This window comes from Marmota monax, unplaced genomic scaffold (genome assembly GCF_021218885.2).
Source record: "Marmota monax isolate L192 unplaced genomic scaffold, Marmota_monax_Labrador192_F-V1.1 WCK01_AAM20220418_F8-fsc00012, whole genome shotgun sequence".
Taxonomy (NCBI): Eukaryota; Metazoa; Chordata; class Mammalia; order Rodentia; family Sciuridae; genus Marmota; species Marmota monax.
The window spans coordinates 9,245,022-9,271,640 of NW_026695227.1; the positions used below are offsets into that span (position 1 = coordinate 9,245,022).

The 26,619-nt window shown below is 35.4% G+C and overlaps 1 protein-coding gene across 5 annotated transcripts in view; it reads right to left on the reverse strand.

Annotated features, from left to right (window-relative positions):
• Positions 1 to 26,619, reverse strand: part of Gys2 (glycogen synthase 2) — a 55,670-nt gene that overhangs the window by 14,679 nt on the left and 14,372 nt on the right. For all 5 annotated transcript variants that reach the window (XM_046435623.2, XM_046435622.2, XM_046435624.2 and 2 more), the window contains 9 exons: positions 25,824 to 26,015; positions 23,351 to 23,533; positions 17,507 to 17,651; positions 12,239 to 12,356; positions 11,803 to 11,923; positions 9,304 to 9,410; positions 8,595 to 8,654; positions 7,815 to 7,893; positions 6,954 to 7,067 (listed from right to left, as the gene is read on the reverse strand). In XM_046435623.2, coding sequence (XP_046291579.1) covers positions 6,954 to 7,067; positions 7,815 to 7,893; positions 8,595 to 8,654; positions 9,304 to 9,410; positions 11,803 to 11,923; positions 12,239 to 12,356; positions 17,507 to 17,651; positions 23,351 to 23,533; positions 25,824 to 26,015 — 1,119 coding nt within the window. The remainder of the gene's footprint in view (positions 1 to 6,953; positions 7,068 to 7,814; positions 7,894 to 8,594; positions 8,655 to 9,303; positions 9,411 to 11,802; positions 11,924 to 12,238; positions 12,357 to 17,506; positions 17,652 to 23,350; positions 23,534 to 25,823; positions 26,016 to 26,619) is intronic.

Here is a 26,619-nt window from a genome sequence, read left to right on the forward strand (position 1 = left end):
AGGAATACACACACACACACACACACACACACACTCACTCACACACACTATCCCTGGCTTCCATTATTGTTAATTTATCATTTCTTGGATCATACACCTTCTATGTAATTCATATTTCTCCTGCCACTTCCTCCATGCATAGATGTCCTCCCCATTCAGATCTGTCTCTGCTATTGCTCCAGAATGCTCTCTGTCATGGGAACTTTCCTCATCCTGCTTGGGGCCTCCTGCCTTTCTCTGAACTAACATGGTGGAATGCTTCTCACTCAAGTACAGACACCTGCCTTGTGTCACCCTACCCAATAGCTTTAGAACTGAATTGTCCTGGAAGGAGATGGAAAGAGATCTAAAGGCAGAGCACAAAGAACAAGATTTCAGTTTTTCTTCCTGGAATAAATATATATTCTTCCAAAGAGATCACTTTAAAGAAAAGCCTTAATTTGAATAAGTAACAATAATCATAACAACATTTGCATATCACTTTATATATATTATGAGTGATTTCCACATATATTACCTCATTTAATCTTAGCAACATTGTAAGATGGGTAGAATAGACATTTTCATGATTCTAATTTTATAAGAAACTAGGACATAACAAGGGCCATTGCATTATTAAATCATTATTAAATTGATTTTACTGTCTTACAATCTCATCATATGATAAGTATTAAAGTGAAAAATAGTCTGAAGTATTCACTTTAATGAAGAGTTTTAACTCATTGATCTGCAAGGACATTACAATCATTAGTCATATCTCAGTAGATCATAGGAATAAGTTAAAACTTAAGAAGAAATAAACTGTAAAATATCCAAAGCCAATAAAGTTGGCAGTTCGTTCAATCACAAGTATTACAAAATGGCAAAGTAAGATAAAACATTTTCCTTCATAAAACATGATTTGAGTTCCTATAACGTGCAAAGTGCTGCGCTAAAAAAATAAAATAAAATACAAACAACGAAGATACTGCATCTGTGTAGTCACCAAATCAACAACCCCTTGTTCTCCTTTTGCCAAGAACAAGAAAAACATTGTACTTATGTTAGAATTTCTAAGCTCAGGAAAATTACTCTCCGAAGCTCATCTTAGAACACGAAAACACCACCTCTCATTCATTTTTCTCCTAGTCAAACAGAATGATGGCACAACTAAAATAAGGAAGCAGATGCTCTGAGCCATAAAACATTCAATTGCAGAAGCCCAGGGCTGAGGAAGGGATTTCAGAGGTCAGGTAATCAGATTCAATGAAAGCTTGTATACCAACAATGCCAGCAGCGTACCTGGATCACAGCAGGCCCTAGGTTAGTAGGAAAAAGCAAAAGAAAACTTATCTGATTCTTTATTTATCCGTGAAGAAAGTAAGGTTTCAGGAAGTTCATTTAATTTCGCAGGGTAGCAGCATAGCCCTGAGACCTGAAGTCTGGACTTTTCCAACAGTAGAATACTGCCGAAGCAGGACAGAAGATGAACATATTTAAATTCAAAATAATCTTCAGTGTTTTCTGTTTTTAATATCAAAAACTTAATCCACTCTGAACACTAAGATCCAGTCTATAGAGTTCTATGTGCAGGTTACCAACAGGTACTTATATTAACACAAGCCTAAGTTATTGTCAAGTTTTTAGAGAATTCTCTTAATAAAATTAAATACCTAATGCTGAATGGACAGAAGTTTCTCTCAGTGCTTTGAATATATATTAAATGTCAGGAAGTTGCTATACTTTAATTTGGGTTTGTGGTTGCTTCATGATAATAATAAGTGTACATCTCAAAATATTCATGAAAAAAGATATATTCATGAGTTTAACTGCATAAAAATAATTTGTATGAGACAAATGTACATTTCCATTCACCCTACATAGACCATGTGCTTTTATATCTCTGTGCCTTTCCATCTACTTTTTCCTCTGCCTGGACTGCCCTTCTTCCTGTCTGCACAAGAAACTGCTTGTTGATCAAGACCAGCTAATGTGTCATCACTTTTATAAAATATCTTAACAAATCCTGAAGTCAAAGACAAATCTACTTTTTTCTACTCACCAAACTGTTCATATTTCTCTTATAAAAATTATTGAGTACCTATCATCTACTAAGTACTTGGATAAGTACTTATTTCTTTTTATTTTTTAAAATGTATTTATTTTTATTGGTACATTATAATTATAAATAATACTGGGGTTAATTATGCCATATTTGTACATGCATTAACATAATTTGATTAATCTAATTCCCTAATACCTTCCCTTTCTCATCCTTCTCACAATCCTACTCTACTGATCTCCCTTCCATTATTGTTGTTATTATCATCATCATCATCATCATACATAAAAATGGGATTCATTATGGTATATTCACATGTGCACATAGCACAATTTGGTAGATTTCGTTCCCCAGTAACTTCCTCCCTTTGATCCCCTTCCTTCTCCCTGTTTTTGTGAGATCCTTTTCTATTCTTTTTATTCCTTTCTAGCTTCCACACATGAGAGAAAACATTCAACCCTTGATTTTCCGATTCTGGATAATTTCATGTAACATAGTCTCCAGTTCCATCCATTTTCCAGCAAATAGTTATATGCATTTACTGTGTGCCAGGTACTGTGCTAAATGTAGAACTTACTTTTTATTTAACCTTCACAATTCTAGGCATAAGTGATTATTTTACTATCATTTTACAGATGAGAACACTGAGGTACACGCAGATAAGTAAACTTGTAAGTTGAAAAAGTGGCAGGAATTGCAAGTCAGAGAGGATGTGGCTTTCTTTGTAAATATGGCAGCCCTGGAAATACAGCTCAGGTTTCCTTCAAGAGATCCTGGCCCCAGGGATCTTGACTGACAGCCCCATCTGCCTGCAGCTTCTACGTCTATTACAGCAGCTGCTCTTGGCCTGTAAACTGGTAGGGACCAGTACTGCTGCCAAACCATTTATTCCCAACAGGTGATTACTTTAATGGGCAACTTCTGCTTGAGAAATCCCTATTGCTATTAATAGGAATCCCTATTAAAACTGCTCATAGAAGAAGGCACCCAGATGTCTGCCATTCTGAAACTGTTTTGATAATTGGAAGGTGTACAGGAAGATGAAACAGAAAGGAAAGGTTGCTAAAGTCAGGAAAAAGTTGTACATACTAATGAGAACATATTTTAAATAACTCAACAGAATATCATTTGACATGCACACACACTAATATCTTTTGTATTAAGAAAAAATAATTCTAAATAATTCTCATTTTGTGTTGTTTGTAGATTGTGTCCTTGAAAATCACTTTTGTTTTTATTTTTGTGTTCATACGTGTACGTGTGTGCAGTTTTAGTTTCATTAACTGACAAACCACGTTGAGTGGTCCTACCACGCTGTCCCCCTTTGTGAGTCATCATAAGTGCTGCTGCTGCTGTGTGTAGTTTTTGGCATATTTGCTAACTAATGTATTAATTCTAGTTTTTCACTAAATGCATTTAACTTTCCTTTATGAAAAGAAGAAAGAAAGAGAGAGAGAAAAGAGAAAAGGAAGAAAGAGAAGGAAAGAAAGGCTAAGCTATTTTTAGAACTGGGCTGTCTTCTGTGGTCATCCTGTTTCCTTCTTTCTGGTCTCCATTCATGGGTGTCTGGCCTGCATCTCCTGGCCTTCTCTCCTTTTCAGCCCCTTTATCCTTCACAGGCATTTCCTCCAGTAATTCTTCTGCGTATCTAATCCTGCCTTGGCATAAGCTTCAGAGAGGACCCAAATGGAGACACTACAAATGGGAACTGATCACTGCCTCAAACAGTGTTTCTGGGGCAGAGGACATATATATTTCTAAAATATATACATAACTTAACGTGATGATTTCTACAGTAACAGTAGATATAAAGTGTCATGGGATGCAGACAAGGAAGCAATTGTTCCCTGTGGTGTAGAGGAATGTGTGTTAGGAGAAGGTGTAAGGAAGAGAAGACTTTCAGTTTTGCTCCCAAAGAAACTGTTAAATAATTACAATAAAGGTGTTTCAGAAAGAGATAATAACATCTGCATAGACACAAAGATACCAAAGTGTTTTATATGTTTAGAAAATAAAGGGCTTCTCCATTCCTGGGAAATTATTTCATTGAACTCACAAATAATTTTTTCAGGTCTGGAAGTGTGGCTTGGTGGCAGAGTGCTTGCCTGGCCTGTGTGAGGCCCTAGATTTGATCCCCAGCATTGAAAAAATAATTGAAACCTAGATTGGCAAGAAAGCTTCTTCAACAAGTGGTGCTGGGAAAACTGGAAATCCATATGCAGCAAAAGGAAATTAAGCCCCTATCTCTCACCATGCACAAAACTCAACTCAGAGTGAATCAAGAACCTAGGAATTAGATCAGAGACCCTGCACCTAATAGAAGAAAAAGTAGGCCTAAATCTTAATCATGTCTGATTAGGCCCTGATTTCCTTAATAATACTCCTATAACACAAGAAATAAAGTCAAGAATCAATAAGTGGGATGGATTCAAACTGAAAAGCTTCTTCTCAGCAAAAGAAAAAATAAGTGAGGTGAGTAGAAAGCCTACAGAATGGGAACAAATTTTTGCCACACACACATCAGATAGAGCACTAATCTCTAGGATGTATAAAGAACTCAAAAAACTTAACACCAAGAAAACAAACAACCCAATCAGTGAGAGGGCCAAGGAACTGAACAGACACATCTTGGAAGATGATATACAATCAACCAACAAATATATGAAAAATGTTCAACATCTCTAGTAATTAGAGAAATGCAAATCAAAACTACTCTAAGATTTCATCTCACTCCAGTTAGAATGGCAGCTATTACAAAGACAAACAACAATAAGTATTGGCAAGGATGTGGGGGAAAAGGCACACTCACACATTGCTGGTGGGAATGCAAATTGGTACAACCAATCTGGAAAGCAGTATGGAGATTTCTTGGAAAACTTGGAATGGAACCACCATTTGGGTATAGACTCCTCAGTCTATAGACCGAGGAGTCTATACCCAAATGACTTAAAATCAGCATACTATAGTAATGAATCCACATCAATGTTTATAGCAGCTCAATTCACAAAAGCTAACTGTGGAAGCAACCTAGATGCTCTTCAATAGATGAATAGATAAAGAAACTGTGGGATATATATTCACAATGGAATATTACTCGGCATTAAAAGAGAATAAAATCATGACATTTGCAGGTAAATGGATGGAGTTGGAGAATATCATGCTAAGTGAAGTAAGCCAATCCCCCCAAAACAAAGGCCTAATATTTTCTCTGATATGTGGATGCTGATCCATAATGGGGGTTGGAGAGAGCATGGGAGAAATGAAGGAACTTTAGATAGGGAAAAGGGGAGGGAGGGGAAAGGAGGGGGCACAGGGGTAGGAAAGATGGTGGAATGAGATGGACATCATTACCCTAAATACATATATGAAGACATGAATGGTGTGACTCTACTTTGTGTACAACCAGAGACATGCAAAATTCTGCTCTATATGTGTACTATGAATTGAAATGCATTCTGGTATCACGTATAACAAATCAGAATAAATAAATAAATAAATTTTAAAAAGAAGCCTTTTCACAGTGAATCCCTTTGATGTTTAAACCTATATAATAAATGTGCAGATCTTCCTCATAGTCTGCCAGCATTCTCCTACCAGGAGCTCTGGTGATCCGCTAAGTCTTGTTTCATCTGTTTCTGCTTATTTGTCTTTATTTCCCTTATTTCTTATATTTCTAATCCAAATCACTGCCCTACCCAGGACAGGGTTCAACAGTCACACAGGCTCATAACAGGACTCTCCAGCTTGAGTTTTCCCAAGGGCAGGGAGCTTCCTCATGACCTATCATCTTCCCTCCCACCTTCCAGTCTTCCTTCCTTCCATCTCTATTGTCCATAACAAATGCCAGGCTCCTGGCAGACCCTCACAGAAAAGACCAAAGTTAGATATGGGTGTGACAAGAAAAGTTTTGAGAAAAACAGAAATGTACAGGAAAACATGAGGCTTTCCTTGCCCCCACCATTTCATTTCTAAGACACAAAAAATTGACAAATACAGGTCTATGATGAACTATGTAAGAATGAGGCCAAGTTGGTGTTGACACACTGTGCAGAGAGAGAGAAAACTGATAAGGCAAGTTTCTTAAGAATATGGGAGACAATGAGATTCCACAACTGTTCATAGAACCTGAAAAAAAAGTTGAAACCTATATTTGAGGTCGGCTGGAGGGATGCTGAAGATAATACAGGATTCTCGAGGAAGTCATATGTTAAAAGTGTCAGAAAAAAAGGAAGAGTGGGATGCTTAGAAAAGATTCCTAACAGCTTCTGACAATTCCGTCTTGAACACTGATGAATGAAACTGAGCAGAGTTAAGCAATCATCTATTTACAAGTTCACCATTGCCACCCACACACAGCTCCGTCCCAGAACAGAACAGGCTCAGTAAACATCAGGTGAAGCACATAGTGGCAGAACTGGATCTTACTCATGTAAATATCCTCAGCATGCAGTACTGTACCTAGACATTACAGAAACTCAAGCGTCAAAAGGATGAATTGGTCTATAGAAAAGCACATAAAAACACCTTCTCTAAAACTGGTAGTCTCTCATATTATCCCTTTAAATAGAACTCTATCAGGAAAAAATAAACATAATTCATGTTAATATCAGATTCCTTCATTAAGGAAATCCTTAGAATACATTTGTATTGTAGTCAATTGTCTTATAATTATTGATAAAATTGTACAATAAGTTGTAGAATTCTGACTCAAAACCATGAATATGCTTTGCTTTTCAAGAATGAAACCAAAATATTCATTATATTGTAATTGCCTAAAATAAGAAGCAATTAATTTCATTTAGAAATGTTTAAAACATCCTGGTAGACGTTAAAACAACTAAGACTTCTCATCAATTCTCCAGAAATGTATTCTTATAACTGTGAAAAGGCCTACGAAACCAATTACGTCTACCTTGACTCTGTCTGCACGGTTGTTGAAAAGCCCAATCCGCCTAATGGTGCTGAGGATGGGATCTGTGGAGTCATCAATCATGTTGTGCGTGGTCACAGGAGGCAAAGACTGTCGCTGAAGCAATAGAGGGAAGAAAATGTCAATTGTGCAAAGAATTAATAAGGGTGACTAATTTAACAATAGGTCACTGACATTTCAAGCAACCTTTATGGTTCTCAGACTTTGCAGATGACACTGATGAGCATGACTAAGTTTTGTGTGTGTTTCAGAGGAAGATAATGGGTTTGAGAACTTCCTTTCACAGATTGTAAGCACATGTAACTTTTGTTTTCCATCTGAAGCCACCACGTGAAGGATCTAAACTTTGTGACTGCTTTGGAGACTTGTTTGGAATATAAGGGTGTCCTGGAATTTTCCAGAACTGCCCTCTTGCACCCGGTACCTTCCAGTTAGGACAAGAGTTCCAGTGCATGCCTAACACGATTTATCCTGTTTGCAATAATTCCATTCTACTAAAAAACATTTACTTTTTTTTTTCAACCATAACACAAATTCTATGCTTTTGGAAAAATTCAGAAGGCTTTTTTTTTTTTGGTGTTGTTAGTATATAGTTTTTAAACTGGATAAATTAATTACAAATCAATTCTGCAAGTGGATACAAAAACAAGTTTCATGAGAGTTTTAAAAGAAATCCTTAAAACTACTCAAAAAAGGACACAATTCAGGTAACTATGTGAGAATGTCTTTTATAACCCTCTAGTCTAAAAATTTCCAAAATTAGTACATTCCAGCAAATTAAAATATTGACTTAGATTGATTTTAACAGTTATGAGAAATGGTGGGCACTTTTTTTCTTTTTACCTGAGTTGAAAAGATGGCTCTTTTCATAATTGTTAAGTCATCTCGATCCAAAATATCATTCATGTCAGGAATTTCTCCTCTGTTAGGAAAAACATGTTAATAATAAAAATAAAAACAGGGTTTTGACTAAGGGTTGTGACTAAGGGTTGTGACTAAGCAGTGGAGTGCTCGCCTAGCACATGCAAGGCCCTGGGTTTGATTCTCAGCACTACATAAAAATAATAAATAAATAAAACAAAGGTATTGTGTCCAACTACAACTAAAAAATATTTTTTTAAAAAAATCAAAAACAGTTGGCAATAATTAAGTGCTTTCTAAGTGTCAGACATATGCACATATATTTTTTATTTATTATTATGTTATCCATATTATTAAGTAAGGATGATAACATAGATTTAACATGTAAATAAATACAAATTAGATATATGAATATTCATCATAACCAATATATCTAAATATATATGTGTGTACACACACACACACACCTGCATTTTGACTTGAGCTCACCGTCTGTTTCAGATTGACATACTAACCTGTAAAGAGTTCCCATGGACATAGAATCTGCCAGCATAAGCAAATGTGTTCTCAAACATTCAGGCGGTTTACTGGTGTTTGTCAAACAAAGCATAAAACTACTGTTCGCATGACAACATATCTTCAAAGGCTATTATATTAATTACCTTGTATTTAGAACAAAGTAAGTACATGGTAGTGTCTGGATGGTTAAATTTGAATAGTGAAGTCCTAAATGTTTGAAGTGTGTGTTTTTCGAACACCTACCTCAATAATGCATCATAGAGTTTCTTTCCAAACTTTTCCTTCATAGAATGCACAGTGTCCCTGTTTGAAATGGAAAGGTTTCTAATTCAGACAGCATTATAATTTTCAATCTTCATTTGTCATAACAATGCTATTGTTTCATCACTTGTAATTTTTGAAATTACAAGTATCCTCTGCACAACTTCTTCTATAATTTTTTATTTGCCAATTTAGCTTGAGTGAAAAACCTCCAAGCTGAGGCAACAGAACACCTTGATCAACTCCGAGAGCTTCAACTTTTTTGCTTGATGGTGATGGGAGCTGGTTGAGAGCAGGGAGGGCAGAAGGTGTAAGAGACAGCAAGTGTGGAACTGGTTGATGGTGCTGAATCTGGCTGAGCGTGGAAGAAGTCTCTACACTAAATCTCTTTACTTTGGCATATGTTTAAAAATTTTCACAATTGAAAGCAGAACACATATTCAACCCATCTTTAAATATTTCTACAGAAGACTGTTCCTTCCATGTTTGCTCATTCCAAAGATTTTCCAATAATACCTATGATGTCATCGGGATTACATAATCCAACAAAGCAGTCCAATAGAAGAGAATCGATTTGTGCTATAATAATCTTAAAAAACAACAACGTTCAAGGAAATATCTCATAGATCATGCACTTCAAAACAAACCCCTTTACATTTATTGCTTTGAGATTCACGAGACGTGAGATTACCATAGCTGTTTTCGCACTGCCTGTCCTTTCAGGGTTTCCACGTTGAAATTATTTGTCTTGGCAGGCATAATGAAAAACACCACTGCTGTGACGTTACTTTTATGCATCTGATGAGGGATTAGAAAACACAACAGAGTCAACTGTCAAAGATTGCAAAAGCATGTGACAAATGGACCTTAAACTTTGATAAAATAGTGTTTTTACATGTATTTAGACAGAAAGATTTACTTATGATTCACAGAGAAATGACTTCTGTCTTCCTAAGACTTTTTCAGCAATTTAATTTAAATCTGGCTTTCAGTCAAGACTTGTCAATGAACAGTTTGAAAACTCAGGAATAAAATATTTTCATGGCATCTGTCACCTAAAATAGGTAACAATTGTTATCCTTACCACTGTGCTTTTCTATGGTTAAAAAAATCATAAATGTGAGCTAAAATTTCAAAGCTAAAATTGGTTCTTTGAAATTTGAGATTAGAAATTTAATGAGGATTGACTTCTAGTTTGTTCTTTTTAATCTTTTTTAGTTTATTCACATTGATTGGCACCAATAGATTATTTATGTTTTTCTGTCAAATGTCTTGATTGTCCTTATGCTGCATTTTGGTTTTCAGGCCTAAATCAAGGGAATACATACAGGCTCAGTACTTCTGTGCATCAGGCACTGTGATAGGGCACTTAAAACACATAATTTGACCCAGTGCTCATAATAACCACGTACAATAGATATCACTTTCCTCATTTTGTCAATATCAAAAGGGAGCCATGAGAGGTTTAATATTTCTTCTGAGCTCCTTAGAGCAAAGCTGAGACTTAAACTGATGATTTTGAGTCTAAAATCCATAATTCTTTTCCATGTCCCACAAGTGCTATTAGCCTAGCAGTTTGGGAAGTAAATGTACAAACTCCAACTGCAAACATATGCGTGTTTGACTGTCTCCTGTGCGTGAGGCATTTGACCATTAAGTATGTGACCTCTGCACTCTGGGGCCTGACATTTTGTTCAGGAAATCAACAAAAACCACAGAATAAGAAAGAAACTCACCACAGAAGTAGTCAATGTGCAACCAAAGAATAAATGCACACTATATGGAAAAAAGAATGCCTTCTTTTAACTTCTCCAAGTACTATAATAATGTTTGTTGACTAGCATAATAGCAATAGGTTTTTTTTCTTCACATCTAAAAATAATATTATTTTTATTCTCTCAATAATATTTATATTATAGATTTATTAATAACATGACTCTCAATAATAATTATATTGATAGATTTATTAATAATGTTCCTAAACATGATATATGTTTGATATAGTTGTGAGTCCATTTATTAAGATTATTGAGTGACTCATATATGAAATAAGATTATACCAGAATAATCTGTTTGATCTTGGATTCTATTTTGCAAATGGGATTTTTATTAATGTATTTCTTCCTTATTAATGTGGTTTCAGTGAATCTTTTAGAGTACTTGGTACAAAATCTTCTCTAAGGCAAAGATTAATCTATGTCCCTGAAAACATTTACCAGGAGAAGAGTACAGAACTCAGGGAAATCTAGATTGGCTCAATATCTTAATAAGATCAAAATTTTACATTAGGTTCTTGGGGATATTTTCCTGTTACTTATTCTATATTTGTAATATAAACAAATTATTTTAATCAGTTACTATGTCATGGTACCTTTTTAAAATAGTTATCTCCATTGTACATATTTTATTGCTGAATTAGTTGAGAACCTCCTTTAAGGCCCATCTTCCTGAGGTGGGGAAATGCCATAATTCTGGGAAGAAGAACCTGCTTTTCCTTCTTTGTGTTTTCAGGTGGAAGGACATCTCCTAGACTTGGAGTTTGAAACTCTTAAACTTGGAAAGGGAAGATGGCTAGTGAGTTGGGGAAAAACAGTTGACATGTGTCTGTCCTGTTCTTCAGAGAGCTAGTGCTGTAGTGCTCAGCAGGTAGCCACATGGCACATGCTACTCTGAAGGTCTGCTTGAGTTGGAGGAGGGTGGCAATGGTCAGAGATACCTGTGATTGAATGGCTAAATGCAATACCCAGGGTCAGTTTTAGGATACCTATTGTACTCCAGCCACATCTTCAACTGAAATTGAGATATGCCTAAGCCACATCTTCATTGGTTTATAAAAAGAATGATAATTTGTTATCTATTCACTCAATTTCTCTATATTTATCTTTCAACTTATTATAAGCTCCTGGGAGGGAAAAGGGATGTTATAATAACTTCTTATAACTGCACATATGGTGTGAGGTTCTCTTTTAAAAACATACTGGACAATACAGATAAATATGCAGGTGAACAATTCAATAATTCTAATATGTAAATTGAAAGGGCAGTGTCACTTTCAGGATAAGGTTATCTTTGTAAATGTTCAATATCATAATCCTCTTGAAAGCTATTTAAGAAGCCAGAAAGTTCTTCACTCTTAAAGAAGAAAGTCATCGCTAGAAGAACATTGCGTCCTGCCCTAGAGCTTTCTTACCCTCAGCAGGAAGTTCAGTCTGGATAAGGATTCTAGGAAGATGTCAGCTCCTTTGTTTGAAAACTCATACCTCCCAGCAATGAAAAAGAATAAAGTCTTTTCAAGATCGAAGTCCAAATGACTAAAAACAAAAAGCCGAACAGTTTCGTATTAAATAAGGCAACAGCAACAAAATGTACACATGAATTCCATTGGAGAACAGAGGGACTGTGATAGAGAAACATTTACTAAAATGATCCTGCTTTTTCTCTACTAAAGATATGAAAAATCACATGCTTTTTCTTTTCTTTTTGCTTTCTTTTTTTCTTTAAGTAAAGAAAAGCATGGGCTAGAGATACAACTCAGTGGTAGAGAATTTGCCTAGTATAAGCAAATGACGAGGGTCAATCCCCAGTGCCTAAATAAATAAATAAACAAATAGCCCAGAAAAGCATACCCATAAAAATGACCTCTAACAAAATCTTGGATCCTGGCCTTATACATGGCATGGAGATTTTGAAACTCGTGCACTGCTGAAAACTTCTTAACATTCAAGCCATTTGGAGTAATTACATCTGGAAAAGCAGAACAAAAGTGAAGCCTTTGAGAGGTAGTTAAGTAGAATTTTAGGAGAGAAATGGTATTTTTAAATCTATAAAATTAGACTAACATTTCCAGTTTGTAACCATAGAATTTAAAATGCATAAAACTTCAAAATGCAGTCTTTTGGTGGAAACAGGAAATCAGGTGTACTTGATCTAAAAAATAATGTGTGATTGGTACAATGAAATGAAATTTCTATTTCTTATTCCTAATTTGTTAGTTCTAATTTATTTTTTCTTTTTTTTAAGACTTTTTTTGTTTATTTGTTCTAATTGGTTATACATGATGGTAGAACGCAATTTGACACATTGTGCTAATTTCTTCTTTCTAATACAACTGATTCATTATACCCCGAACATTTTGTTCTGGCAAGAAGACATTTTTGGTTTTCAATATATTGGTCATCAACAAGAGAGAGATTACTCAGAGCACATAGTAGAAACCACCTATCGAACTGATTACATGGGTCATCACATTTAGAAGCTCTAAAAACAAAAACAAGAGGGAAAAAAAGAAGCTATATCAAAAAGTTTAATAACCAGCAATGGTAATTTTTGCAATGGAGATTTGAGCTAGAATTAGAAATATGTCATATTGTTTTGAACAATCTTTTATCATTAAAAGGCTGTTCTCTAGAAATGGTCCCAAGTTTTTCAATCATTTCTTATGTAAAAAAATTTTTTTTTTTATTTTCATGAGTTTTTACTAAGTAATCTGGCATTTGCTACACAGTTGTTTCTTAGTATTCAAGATTGATTCTAGGATCCTCTTGGATAACAAAATGTGTGGATGCTTAAGTCCCATATAAAATGGTGTAGGAAGAGGTGGTCTTACCCATTAGGGGACATAAAGAGATGGCCCTTCCCATTCCTGGATCCCCAACGACAAGGTTTCAGACAGAACTAAAGAGTAGGGAGCAATGGAATGAGACCTAGGAAAACCTCAGAGGTCATGAGATTATATTGAAGATGGAAGATAGAGGCTACTACCCTCACCTTCCGATGTCCCCATCTCAGAATCAGAACCTTAGGTTGTCCCATCCCCCAACAGACTCCTCCTATAGCCAGACTATCCCATTCTGTGGGTAGCACTTAGCATGGCCCCTCCTGAGCTCACCTGGTGGCCTCTATCTTCATGTACATCAGAAACTAAGAAGGGGTGGTATACCTGCTCATTGGAGTAGCTCAGGAGACCACCAGTAATTCATGTCTTCTCTCCATTTTCTGTGTACATGTCTCTCTGTTTCTGAAGATTTCATAGCAATACTCATATGGATAATGTCAAGAATTAAATTTGTTACATGAATTTATTATTTAAAACAAAGAACTTTATTCTTTTTTTCATTGGGATTAGATTATAATTTGTTATGAAAAATACCTTCACATCATTACTTTTTATTTTAAATGGACACATATTAATTAAACATATTTATAGGATCTAAAAATAAAATAATATAGTGTAGAATTGCATCAAATCTATGACATCCTCCCTTAAACTTTAAATCATCTTTAGATTACTATACTTCTTTAGCTTACAATACAATGTAAATGCTATGTATATAATTGTTATTCCACATTGTTTAGAAAATAATGACAAAAAACATAATCAATAGACACAATTTTCAAATATTTTTGATAATGATTACTTAAATCCATGGATGCAAACCCTTTGATACCTAGGGCCAACTACTCCTGTATATAGTACTAATACTTCAAATATAATAAATATTTGAAGAAAACTGTGTCTGTACTAAACATGTTGTTTAGTAACATCATGGTAGTATTTCCACTATATTTATATATTATAAATTGTATAATATATAGAATATATATAAATATGCACACATACCTAAGAGCATTTATTAATATGTAGTAAAATAATTAGAATATGATGTTATTTGAATGTTGACATAGTTATTAAATTGTAATTTTAGATAAATAAATGTTTAGTAATGGCTATGTTTGGCAACCAGCTTACAAATATCCTGAAGTTTTAACAAATGGACTTTGGACGTCAGAATGAATTGATTCCAGCACACCACTATCTACATAGCTTAAGAAATAAGATTTTAAGACCTGTTTTTATGCTTCATTGATAAATTTGGAAATATATAGGTGCTCTTACATAATGACACAATTAAAATTGTGCTTTTTTTCTCTAGAATAAAAATCTAATATCAACTTTAATATTATAAAAGGATCATCTCAATGTTTATTATACAAGCAAAAGTCTCCAATTTGTGAGCAGCTCCCCTCTACATTTGGTATTTCTTTCAATTTCATTTTATTAATTAGTTTAAGTAAGTATAATTAGTTATATTATCGATTCATTTACATTCACTGAAATATCAAAACTTCTAAGATATGCTTTGAAAACATATCCTTTCCCCTTCTTCCTAATTCTTTTCTCTCCCTGAAAGCAACACTGGGAATGAACATCTTGCTATTATTTCCAAGTAGAAGACAATGTTGATGTCATCCACCTCTCTGAAGACACACAGGAAAAAATGACTAAATGGTGACAGCTGAATTTCAGTTATAAGTATTACCACAAATTGAGAAATCAATAATCACAAAACTAACAACTTGAAGTGTAGACACAATGTTGAAAACATCATCATATGACCTTTAAGGCACATGGTGTATTAAGTTATATATTTGTAATTAGTAAATTTATAAAATTGCCTTCTCTCCAATATTTTAAACAAAATATCATCTTTTCAACATTAGACATTGAATCAAACTTATGGTAAAAACCATACATGTGGGCATTTTAGCACCTACCTATAATTCCAACCACTTGGGAGACTGAAGCAGGAGGATCACAAGTTTGAGGCCATCCTCAGCGACTGAGCAAGACCCTTTCTCAACATTTTAAAGAAAGGGCTGGGGATATGGCTCAGTGGTAAAGTGCCCCTGGCTTCAATCCCCAGTACCAAAAATAAAAATACAAAACAACAACAATCATAATACAGTATTAAACAGGTCTTTTTGCCAATTAGTACACAATGATTTAAAAAAAAAATCTGATCTCATTTTAGCTGTTGATACAGCCAACACTTACCTCTTGCCTATGGAGCTTGACCTTAGCACATGCTAGGCGAGTGCTTTACCACTGAGGCACAGCCCCAGCCCCTGTAGTTATACTTTTTTTTTTTTTTTAATACTCTTAACTGTAGAGAACTTCAAGAAAAATTAGAGAATACAAAATCATGGTGCTTCCACATAATACTTTTTTTCTTTTTAGAATGCTTTTGAGAAAGTTTATGTTTCATGATCTACTAAAAGTGCATTGACCTCCTTTAGCCATAAAATGTTCAAAGATTTTACAATTCCAATAAGGACCACCATGTATTTCTACCACTAGCCAGAAAGTGAACTAGACTGAAGTGTTTACAGTTCTATTGGAACTTGCGTGTGAAGCTAGCTTGTAGGCAGCCAGTGATACAGAAAACCTAAGAAAATCTAGACAGTGATCCACACCAAATAACAATTGCTAACTTTTTCTCAACATTTATGTGAACCAGATATCGAGTTCTTTCCATATATTAACTCTTTAAATCACCGCAACCATTCTACACTACAGGTAGGATTACTATCTATATTATGCTGATAAGGCACAGGGAGCTTAAATAACTTTTATAGTGTCACATAGTTAGTAACATTTACTCAGCCCAAAATCATTTTCGATACTGAATTCAGGCAGTTTGACACCAAGTCCATGCTTTTCACCATTACTCTGCAGTTCTATCCCTGAGAAAATAAAACTTTTAGAAAATAACCAATAAAGAAAGCAAGATGTGGAATCATCTTGGGGAAGACCTACTTTTTAAAGGCAGAAGAAAGCAGAAAAGTTATTAGGGACACTAGAAAATAATCATATTGGAGAGAATTTAGAATATGCAGTGTCATGAAAAGTGAGGGGAAGATAGAGGTGTTCATCACTTTTATGTCAGAGAGCATAAAAAGAATCAGAGAATCCTGAATTTGGTAATTTTTTTAGAAAATCAATTTCAAACTTCCAGGGTTTAGAAGCCAGAGTTCAAGGGGCTAATAAGTGGAAATGGTAACTATAGTTTTGTTCTTCCAACATACTTGGCATCAGGAGATTACATAGACATTTGACAGAGTAGCTGCCTGGTAAGAATTTCTCATTTTAGAACAGGAAAAAAAAAAAAAAAGCAAAGCATGTTTGTTAAGTTCAGAAAAGGATACTGTAGATAGAGAAAACAGATCCAGGAGAGAAATGAACACACCAATGGTGCAAACTCCTGCAAGGAGCACAGGAGTGAGAATCCAAGAGAATCCAAAATCCAAAAGGATCTTTGGAAAGAAGACATATCATAAATGATCATCCTACCACTATTTATTACTTGAATTCTTGTTTTTTGTTTATGTGATTTAACACCTTAAAATACCTCTTCCAGATGCTCAAGAGTTTGTAGTCTAACCTCCTTTGTATCCAGTGGGTCTAAATAGGAAAAGAGACAATGCCAAGACAAGGATGCATTCAAACAGACTCATCTGATCAGACTGGCACCCATGGGAGCATTCTGATCGGCTCAGCTTATATCAGGTGTCTACTTCTGCATCAATCAGCTGTGGCCACATGATGTTTTATGAACATGCTTCCTTGCACTGCAAAATCTGGTAGGATTTGGGAATGGTTTCTAGAAAAATTTATAAGGAAGTCTGGGGAGCGGTAAAGCAGGCTTATACAAAACAGCACCAAAGAGGTAATATTATAAGATGTAGGACTGGGACAATTTCCCACAAATTTCTAAATTCTCCTTCACTTTTATTTTCTTAAAAGAGAAATGCCAAGTTAGTTATCTTATATATAATAGGTCTTGAAAACTCTGTTTGTACTTAGGGTTTTAAAAGCATAACTCACTTATTCAATAAGATTCAACTCTTCCTATATTCCAGTAATAGCTTAGCGTTGAATTCATCACAAACCCACTGAAATTAAGAATTGAAATACATGTAATGAATTACATGGTAGCAATAAGTACAATTTTTCATCTAATACTTATTCTGGAAAAAAAAATAAAATCTTCATACTCTAATATCACTTGCAGTTGAAAGATAGGTGAGGTGACAAACTCAGCGGTAATAATTACCAGGCTTTCTCTTCAGCATGTGTTCTGCCTCGATTGCCGTTATTTCTGAAACTGTGGTGAACACATGAGCGCAGTGAACAGAAGCTCGCTCCATGCAGTAGCGGTGGTAAATCTGCCTTTCCCCAGCCTCTTTGTCTATGTTAAACTGTTAAAAACAAACAAGCATACATTTGCTTACACTGATCCTCTTTCACAAGCAAACCAAAGTCATACATTTTATGAATTGTCTCTCCTCAAGGATATGGAAAAATTGCATGATCACAGTGAAAGTACTGATAAATTTTTATTAAACTATTGCTAAAATACATAACCATTGATTTTTTAAAAATCACTGTTTACTTGATTTCTTCTTCTAATCTGTTATTAAGCCCCCTGAGTGATCTTTTCATTTTGCTATAATCACTTAGAATTTTTGAATTTTTGGCATTTTATTATAATTTTACTAATCTCACATTTTCTAAAAATAGGGAAAGTTCCTTTTCCCAAAGCACTTTATCATATTTTACCCATAAACTATAAAACAAAACTGGCATTAAAATTGACACTGAAAATAAGGATAATTAATATCATCCTTAATGCACTAAAGGGAACTTGAAAAGATATGACATTTCATAATTTCAAAGGCTAATAGTTACTTTAAACTAGTGTGTTAGATTGTGAAATCATCTCTAATTCTGGCACTTTAACTTAAAGAAAATAACCAAACCCCTAAACATCACTTATAATTGGCACTTCTTGTGGGCTCTGGTATTTCACTGAATGTTATGTGTCACATAGCTTCATAGGAAACTAGCAGTGTCTTAAGAGAAAAGAGGATATAAAATTTCTGGCATTTTGCCAGGCATGGTGGCGGCATGCCTGTAATCCAGCGGCTAGGGAGTCTGAGACAGGAGGATCATGAGTTCAAAGCCAGTCTCAGCAAGGGCAAGGCGCTAAACAACTCAGTGAGACCCTTTTTCTAAGTAAAATACAAAATAGGGCTGGGGATGTGGCTCAGTGGTTGAGTGCCTCTGAGTTCAATCTCGGGTACCCGTCCCCCCCCAAAAAAAATTTTGGCATTTTATCAGTGCAGAGCTTTTTAACACTATATGTTAGACACTCTACTAAGCACACACACACAAAAAAAAACCATATTGAATCTCCTTAAAATGCTGAAATGTGTTATGTTTGTCAGCTTTTCTTCTCTGTGACCAAAATACCTAACAAAAACAACTGAAAGGAGGAAGGCTCTATTTTAGCTCACAATTTCAGAGGTTCCATCCATGGTCAGCTGGCTCCATAGCTCTGGGCCTGAGATAGGGCAGAGCATCATGGCAGAAGCATGTAGCAGAGGAAAGCTTCTTACCTCAAGGCAGCCAGGAAGCAGAAGGGTGGAGGCAGGGACAAGATAGAGTTTAAGTGCACACCTCCAGAGCTCTTCTTCCCCAGAGCTTCACCTCTGAACACTGCTACATTAGGGAAAAGAGTCTTCAACATAGGAGTCCTTAGAGGACACTTCCTATCCAAACCATAACACATGAATTTTGTCTTCATTGTGCAGAGGGGGAAATCGAACCATTTAGTGGTGAGAAATATCTTTAAATAACTCTAAATTGATCCCCAGCCAATATGATTCCAAAGTTTGTGTCCTCATTTGTGTTTATATCATTGTGATTCCAGTTCTACCAGCAAATCAGCCCCCCCTAGAGAAGAGAAATGCTGAAAAAGAAAAGACTCATTAGAATAATGGACTGAGGCAAAAATATTTCTGATCATTCTTTTATGACGGTGGAATTTGCAGCCATCTTTGCGACAATGTTTGAATCAGGGCTCTCCATGGCATGCTCAGATCAGTGGACATTTTCTTACATGCTGTATATGGGTGCTCTCATTCATTCCACCAAATCTTTCATTCAACCAACATTTCTTGAGTAATTTTGGTGTACATGTTACCTTCAAGGAGCTTATAAAGTAGTGGATGAACAGGTGAAAATTAGGTAGAAATGAGTGTGAGCCTGAATAAGATGTAAGAGCAGAGCAAGATCATTCACTTTGAGGATAGGGCAAAATACTTCTTACTCATTAATATGTGTTCATATTGTCAGAATCACCTCTAGAATGTAAGATTTTCAAGTGTAGGGAACATGACTTATTCATCTTTATATCTCCAGACTGGTTGGATGATTTAAATGACATTTGGACCAGGACATGAAAGTTTAATTTGGGGAAAGTTATTTTGGACTGAAACATTAGCTGCCCTAAAGAACAAGGATAAAAGTTCTAGAGCATGTACAGAAAATATCTGACTGTCTGATTTGACTGCAGCACTGAGTGTGGAATGTGAGAGACAGAGAATGGTGGGATATAATCGGGCCTATCACCAAAATCCCTGAAGATTCAACTGAGAATTTAGCCTTTGTCCTATATTCAGTGGAAAGCCACCTAAAGGGTTTATTTAGAGAAATGGTAAAGACACAGCCTATCCTTAAGAAAAGTAACTTGGAAAGCAATACGAAAGTTTTCCTGCCTCATCGAGTTTTTTTGTCAATTTCAAATGAAGTAACATAGCACCTATTTAGAAAAATGCCTGGCACCTACAAGGTGCCCAGTAACTTGAACTATTGTTATTACGATCAGTGTTTATGTTACAGAGAACAGTTCACACATGAGACAGCACTTATCACTTTTAGAGATGGGAAGATAAGTTTTCTAAGTGAACAAACTGAGTCTACAAAAATGCAAGGGAGGACAGGAGAAGTCAGAGACCCCGTGACATAACCGTGAAGTCAGGCGGGTGTGCAGTGGTTGCCTTTCCCTGCCTGCTTGGGGCTCCCTTAACTTCGTGAAGCACAAAGTGTGGATGGCCATATCTCTGGCTTTATATCCTGTTTATGCATGATGTCCCCCACCCCCCGCCGTCCACATATTTATCATTGTACAGACCAATCTCTGTCTGATTGTTCCAACATCTAATGCCTTTCTAGACCTGATTCTTTTGACAAGCACCTTACTTTCTTGTGTCTTACTATGTGTGTCCATAACTTTTTATTGAATTCTGCATATTGTGTACAAAAGAAAAAAAAGATTGAAATAAAGTATACAAATAAAACAATGCAGTGAAATAGGAGGGTAACCCTATCCCTGAAGTTGACTAGTTCAAACTTGGTTTGAAGAAAGAGTTAAAATACATTAGTTGTCTAAGTCTTCCTTCCTCATTTACTAATCCTAAACAGTCTGCAGATTTCCAGCCAGTACATTCTGTTGCTTTTAAGAAAAGAGAGACTTGGAGCAGTGGCGCACATCTGTAATCCCAGCTACTGGTGAGGCTGAAGCAGGAGAATCATAAGTTCCAGACTAGTCTTAGCAACTTAGGAAGACCCTATATAAAAAAAAAAAAAAAAAAAAAAAAGAAAAGAAAGAAAGAAAAGAAAAGTAAAATGGATGGGAATGTAGCTTAGTGGTAGAGTTTCCCTGGCTCAAACTGCAGTACTGAAAAAGAAAAAGGAAAAAAAAAAAAAAGACCACTAAAGGTCTTTAAAAAAAAAAAAAAAGCATTAGTTATCTGTACATTTTAATAGAGGCAGGGTGGGTAACTAATGGCCGAACTTAAGATAGTGAGTTTGAGAACATAACATCTTCTTGGAAATTTTCAGAAAATGTATAAGCTGACTGAAAATAGTTGCAATGCTCTTTTATCTAATAAATTTTACTTAAAATTGGAAGACAACATCAAAGTCTTGTGGACTATTACAAAAAAATGTTTACAGTTAGCAATTAAATTTGAGTGAAAAATTATAATCTTTCTGCTTTTACAAAAATTGAATTATTTTATTCTTTTTTTTTAAAGAGAGAGAGAATATCTTTTTTTTTTTTTGTAGATGGACACAACACAATGCCTTTATTTTTATGTGGTGCTGAGAATTGAACCCGGGTCCCGCCCGTGCTAGGTGAGCGCTCTACCACTGAGCCACAATCCCAGCCCCATATTTTATTCTTATCCCAATATTGTCCTCAGATTTATTTATCTGAGTTAAAACTTCCTGAAAGTGATCCTGAGTTGATATGTAATTTGCATTAAGACTGAATTATGACTCATTTCCTATTTTGAACTTTAAAAAAATTTCATGTATATAACCAGTGTTTTATTTATATCACCCACCCAAATTCTAAACCTAATGTGAATATGGGGGGGAGGGAGTTCTGTTGTGAAAAATGATTAAGAATTTAACTCAAAATCTAAATTTTGTCTGCTTGTTATCTTCTTGTCTTGGCAGAAGAATCTCCTAGAAAGCTGGACTGGGGTATGACTACAAGCTACAAATTTCTATATACCTAATAGAGAGGAGCTTGAAATTGATATTTTATGCATATATGTACATATGTATAGTGAGATATCATATTTGAAGATAATATGAAATAAATACTACGGATAACATTATCAAAAAGATAAAGTTAATTACTACAATATATTTGCTCTTTAAAAATAGACCATCCAATGTATGTTCCTAGTTTTTTATTAGTTACTTGCTACTATATAATATTCTTAAGTCCTCTGGAGTGAAATATTCAATATGCCAATCTATTATTTTCTCTTCTAGAAAGAGCAAAGGCTGCTCTTCTCTGGAAGCATTGCTGATGAGCTCATCACAGATCACTGGTTTGCCCTTATCAGTCCACCCTTCTCATACACCATTAGGATGTTTCACTGAGCTCCTGGTTGTCTGAATTCCTCAGTAACTATCTCAAATGTACACCTGATCCTTGTAATCTGACCTTTAGGTTAGGCTGATCTTTTTATATGGCGAATCTCATTAGGGCCTCTCACTGCTTTGCAAATGTTAAATTTTTTCAGAAAGAACTTGCTTGCTCTCAAAGTGTGTTTGAGCTACTGGTATAACTTTCTAGTACCGTTATCTGAATGTTATTCATGGAATACGCACCCATGTGCATGCACACGTATGTATACACCCACTCTCCACCCCCACACATACTGTTTCATACAATTCTAGAATTTTTAAACTGAAAAAAGACTTTGGATAGTAACTTTCCAAATTCCTAATTTTCCTGATTCTGAAACTGAACCTTAAAACCCTAAATCCATTTGATTGGTAATATAGACTGCAAATCTGCAAAATCTCTTAATTTATGGTACACAAATGCCTTATTAATATTGCTGATCCAATAATATAAAATATGTGGTTTTATTATTCTAATTTAATTGATGGAAAATAAAAGAAAGAAATCAAAACTGAAGGACTTTGTATCATGAAATTGGGTCATTTCTTAAAATGAGCAAACATAATTATTTGATCATGTAACAACCCACATTCCTGTTTTCTATAACTTCTGTCCTACTTGAATCCCAAGAATCCCACCTATGCATTTCAGAGTTACAGAAAAAAATCTCACCTATCAACTTATAATGTGTTTCCAATAAATTGTTCTGTGAGAAGCTAGAGGAAATAAGGCTTGTAGTGCACCTAGAATCCCTTTCTCTACCTGCACTCAGAGCTGTATGTGAATCCAGCATCTATCTTCACAGCATTTTCCAAGCTACAGGAAGGAACAAGAGGCCGGTCTTGGGTTCACACAGTGTGTCACTCTTACCATGCCTCTGTGGATCTGCTACTCCCAAGTGGGACAGAAATCAGGTCTCACACCTCCACACTCCATTGTACTCTGAGCAAAGTTAAGCTACATCAGCTCTCTATCACCCCAGGGGAGACCTTCTCATGAATATTGATTAACTAAAAGGGCATTTCTGCCATCTGGTTGGCAGATGAAATATAAAGGTCAATGCTTTTCATCCCTCGTCTTCAGTGATCTGAAGAAATGTGGATGGGGAGAAGTGGAAGGACTATTTACCTTATCAAGATGGTTGTAAAAATCAATATTTGCAGCACAGAGATACCTCCCAAGTAGTGTGGCATGGGTTGTAAATATTGTGGCAATAGGGAGTTTCCTGGCTCGAGAAAGAATCAGTCCAGTTCCGGCCTGCCATTCATGAAATTGGGCAATGACATGTTTACCATCTGCATGATCTGTCACCTACACCAGAAAAAGGCATTGAGAAAAGTTATTGGTGAAACATAATCTTGAGCATCATCCACAGCAATGGAGAATCATGGTATCTAAATTTATTGCAATTTAAAGGGGTCTAAATATGAGCCATACAGATTCAGCAAGGGTAAATGTTTTATAGAATTCAGTGGCATATTTATAAAGTCCATGTATTTTTATGTCTTAATCTCCCTTTCAGTGATATATCAGACTTAATAATATGTTAGTAATAATATTTAAAAATTTAATAGATGTTTACTAGCTAAGAAATATTTGTTGAGTGGATGAATCAATGATAACAATAATGTTCTTGAATATGTCACTGAGTGCCTGAATAAGTTTGAACTACCCACTTAATAAGCTTTTGTATTTTAAAATTTATTTATTTATTTACCTATTATTTATGTTGCAGTGCTGTGGATCAAACTCAGGACATCATGCATGCCAGGTCAATACTTTACCACTGAACCACATACCCAGTCCAACAAGTTTCATTATTTATTATTTATTTTTTGTGTTTAGTTATATACAACCCCAGGATAGACCCTGACATAATCATGAAAGCATGGAACACAGCCTGCTCCAATTCAGTCCCCAGCACTTCCCCCAGCATGCTCCCCCTCCCTTCACTGCATCAGTCCCTCTTCAATGCATTTACAGTTTACTTTAAAAAAAAAATTAAAATAAATAACAAGTGATTCATGTTTTACGTCTGTCTTATTTGGGTTCTCTCTTCCTTAAAGCCAAAAGAATTTTAATTGATAAATTACTATTTTAAGAAAATGGAATTAGGGAGAAAGAGAAATTCTAATAACTTGTTTAGAATTAAACAGCAGCTTAATAAGGACCCAGGATCCAGGTCTAAATCCATTACACGGAACCAGGTTGGGCATTAGTCTCTTTGCCTTAAAATTAGCTTGTTTCACTCCTACAAAAATTAATATTCACTATCCTGCTGGTGGTCCAAGGAAATACTTTTTTGAGAACCACTGACAAGGCTAAGCCCTCTGAATTTTGCCTGCTCTTTAAGAAAAATCAGTTATTAACAGTTGTACAAATAGGGCATGCCTGGTAGTTTTGCCTATGCCTCAATGTCTCTACATATCAACCCTTTGAACCAAAGAAAATCTCTATTTTTGGAATTTTTTTCTTTTTTTCTTTTAAGAGAAAACTGAGACTCTCTGGTTCTCTCTCTCTCTCTCTCTCTCTCTCTCTCTCTCTCTCTCTCTCTCCCTCTCTCTCTTTCCATTTCCCTTATCAGAAAGAATGATGGTAAACACACACACACATACACACACACACAATTTTGTGGCTGGCCTCTGCCTTGGGGTTGTGTCCTCAGATAGGCAGTCTAAAGAGAGTTGTGTTCACTAACTGATCTAAAACAGGACTGAGTGTCTGCATTAGGACAGATTCTGCCAATACCCTCCCCCTTCATCTCCTATGCTGTCCCCAGCATAAAGCAGAAGGAATACCTGTCCATAGTCCCCTTCAATTGAAGGCAGCCTTCAACAGCTATTGGGGCATGACTTCATCAGAAAGAATGATTAAGGGGAACACTTTCTCACACTCAGTTCTGTGATGTTTTTGTCCTTAGACTTTATTCCCACTGCTAGGGATGCTCTTCCCTCACCATCTGATTTTTTGGCTAGGTGTAATGAAAGGGATGCAAAGAAATCCTACTGCCATGCTTTGAGGAGTCAAGAGAGTTCCAGCTTGACTTGTTTAACAAAAGCTGGCTTCTAATCTCTTTCTTTTTTACATATATGGATTATTCTACTTCAAATGACTCATAAATAGCTTATCAGAATACTTTTGCCCTTTGGAAATAATAAGAATATCTACAAGTCACTCCTGTTACACTCATGTGTAAGCCAAACAGAATATTTCAAATTCTCTGCTGCTCCCCAAATTTCACAATTCATGTATATAATGGATGATGAAAATCACCTCTTTTTTTTGCATATCTATTGTGTTTCATCTACTCAGCTTACATAATTTGCATATTTTATACATACAATTCCATTTAAGTCTTATGTGAATACATATTAATAAGCATGATTATTACTTTATTATTACTCTGTTCCAAAGGTTGGAATTCAGTTGAGGAATGCTGGACAATTTCTTGAAATGTATTATAATTCTTTTAAAATGTATTAGGACAATCAAGAATGGCAATTATCTCAAAATCTGCTTAATCTAAATTCCTGGGATTATTTCTAGGCACTGACTGCCGTTGTGCCACTCCTCTGACTTATCATTATACGGTAAACTGTACCTCTTTTAAGAACCAGGCAGTTAAAGATCCAAATATGAGCATATCGTTGGCTTCTCGGTCATTATAAGGGATGCCGACATTGCATGCTTCCCAAAAGTCACCCTTCCACCTGTCCAGATTCCAAGCTGAATAGCCTATGTCAAAGAGCACCACATAAGGACTCCCTTCTATCAGCCATCTTCCAAAATGCACCTGTTGTGTAGAGAATATATAGCCACATAATAACGTTAAATAATGCAAGAGAAGAAAATATATATTAGCATAGAGGATGCAAACTTTATTTGGAGCTCAATAGCAGATTAGGCATGCTACATAGAGAAGAGTTTTGATGACATCTGAGGTTTGTACCTAGCTAAGGGGACTCACATCCATTCCTGTACAATATCCACTTTCTGATCTTTGTTAAATTTGGTCATTTAAGAACAATGTATCTAGATAGCATAACTTTTGTTCATTTGTCACTCCTTACCCTCCTGGTTCCTTGAGCTTATACAAAGAGGATTTAGGATTATAGTCTATGCTTTTGTGATACAGTCACTGATTAAATGCTCTGTATCTTTAACAATCTGGAGCTGAATGTAACAATCATTGTATTGTGTAATTCCCTGTATGAAACAGGATTTACAATACTTCCAACTACAAAAGAAGCTGCTTCTGTAGACAAATGTGTGATCTATCTTACTACTCCTATTTAAAAAGATGTGACCCCAAATGTTTCCTAATTATGTTGCTGCCAGACATCTTAACTAAATATTTTGCCAAAGATACATTATCTCTTTTTTCTAGCAGCTGAAAG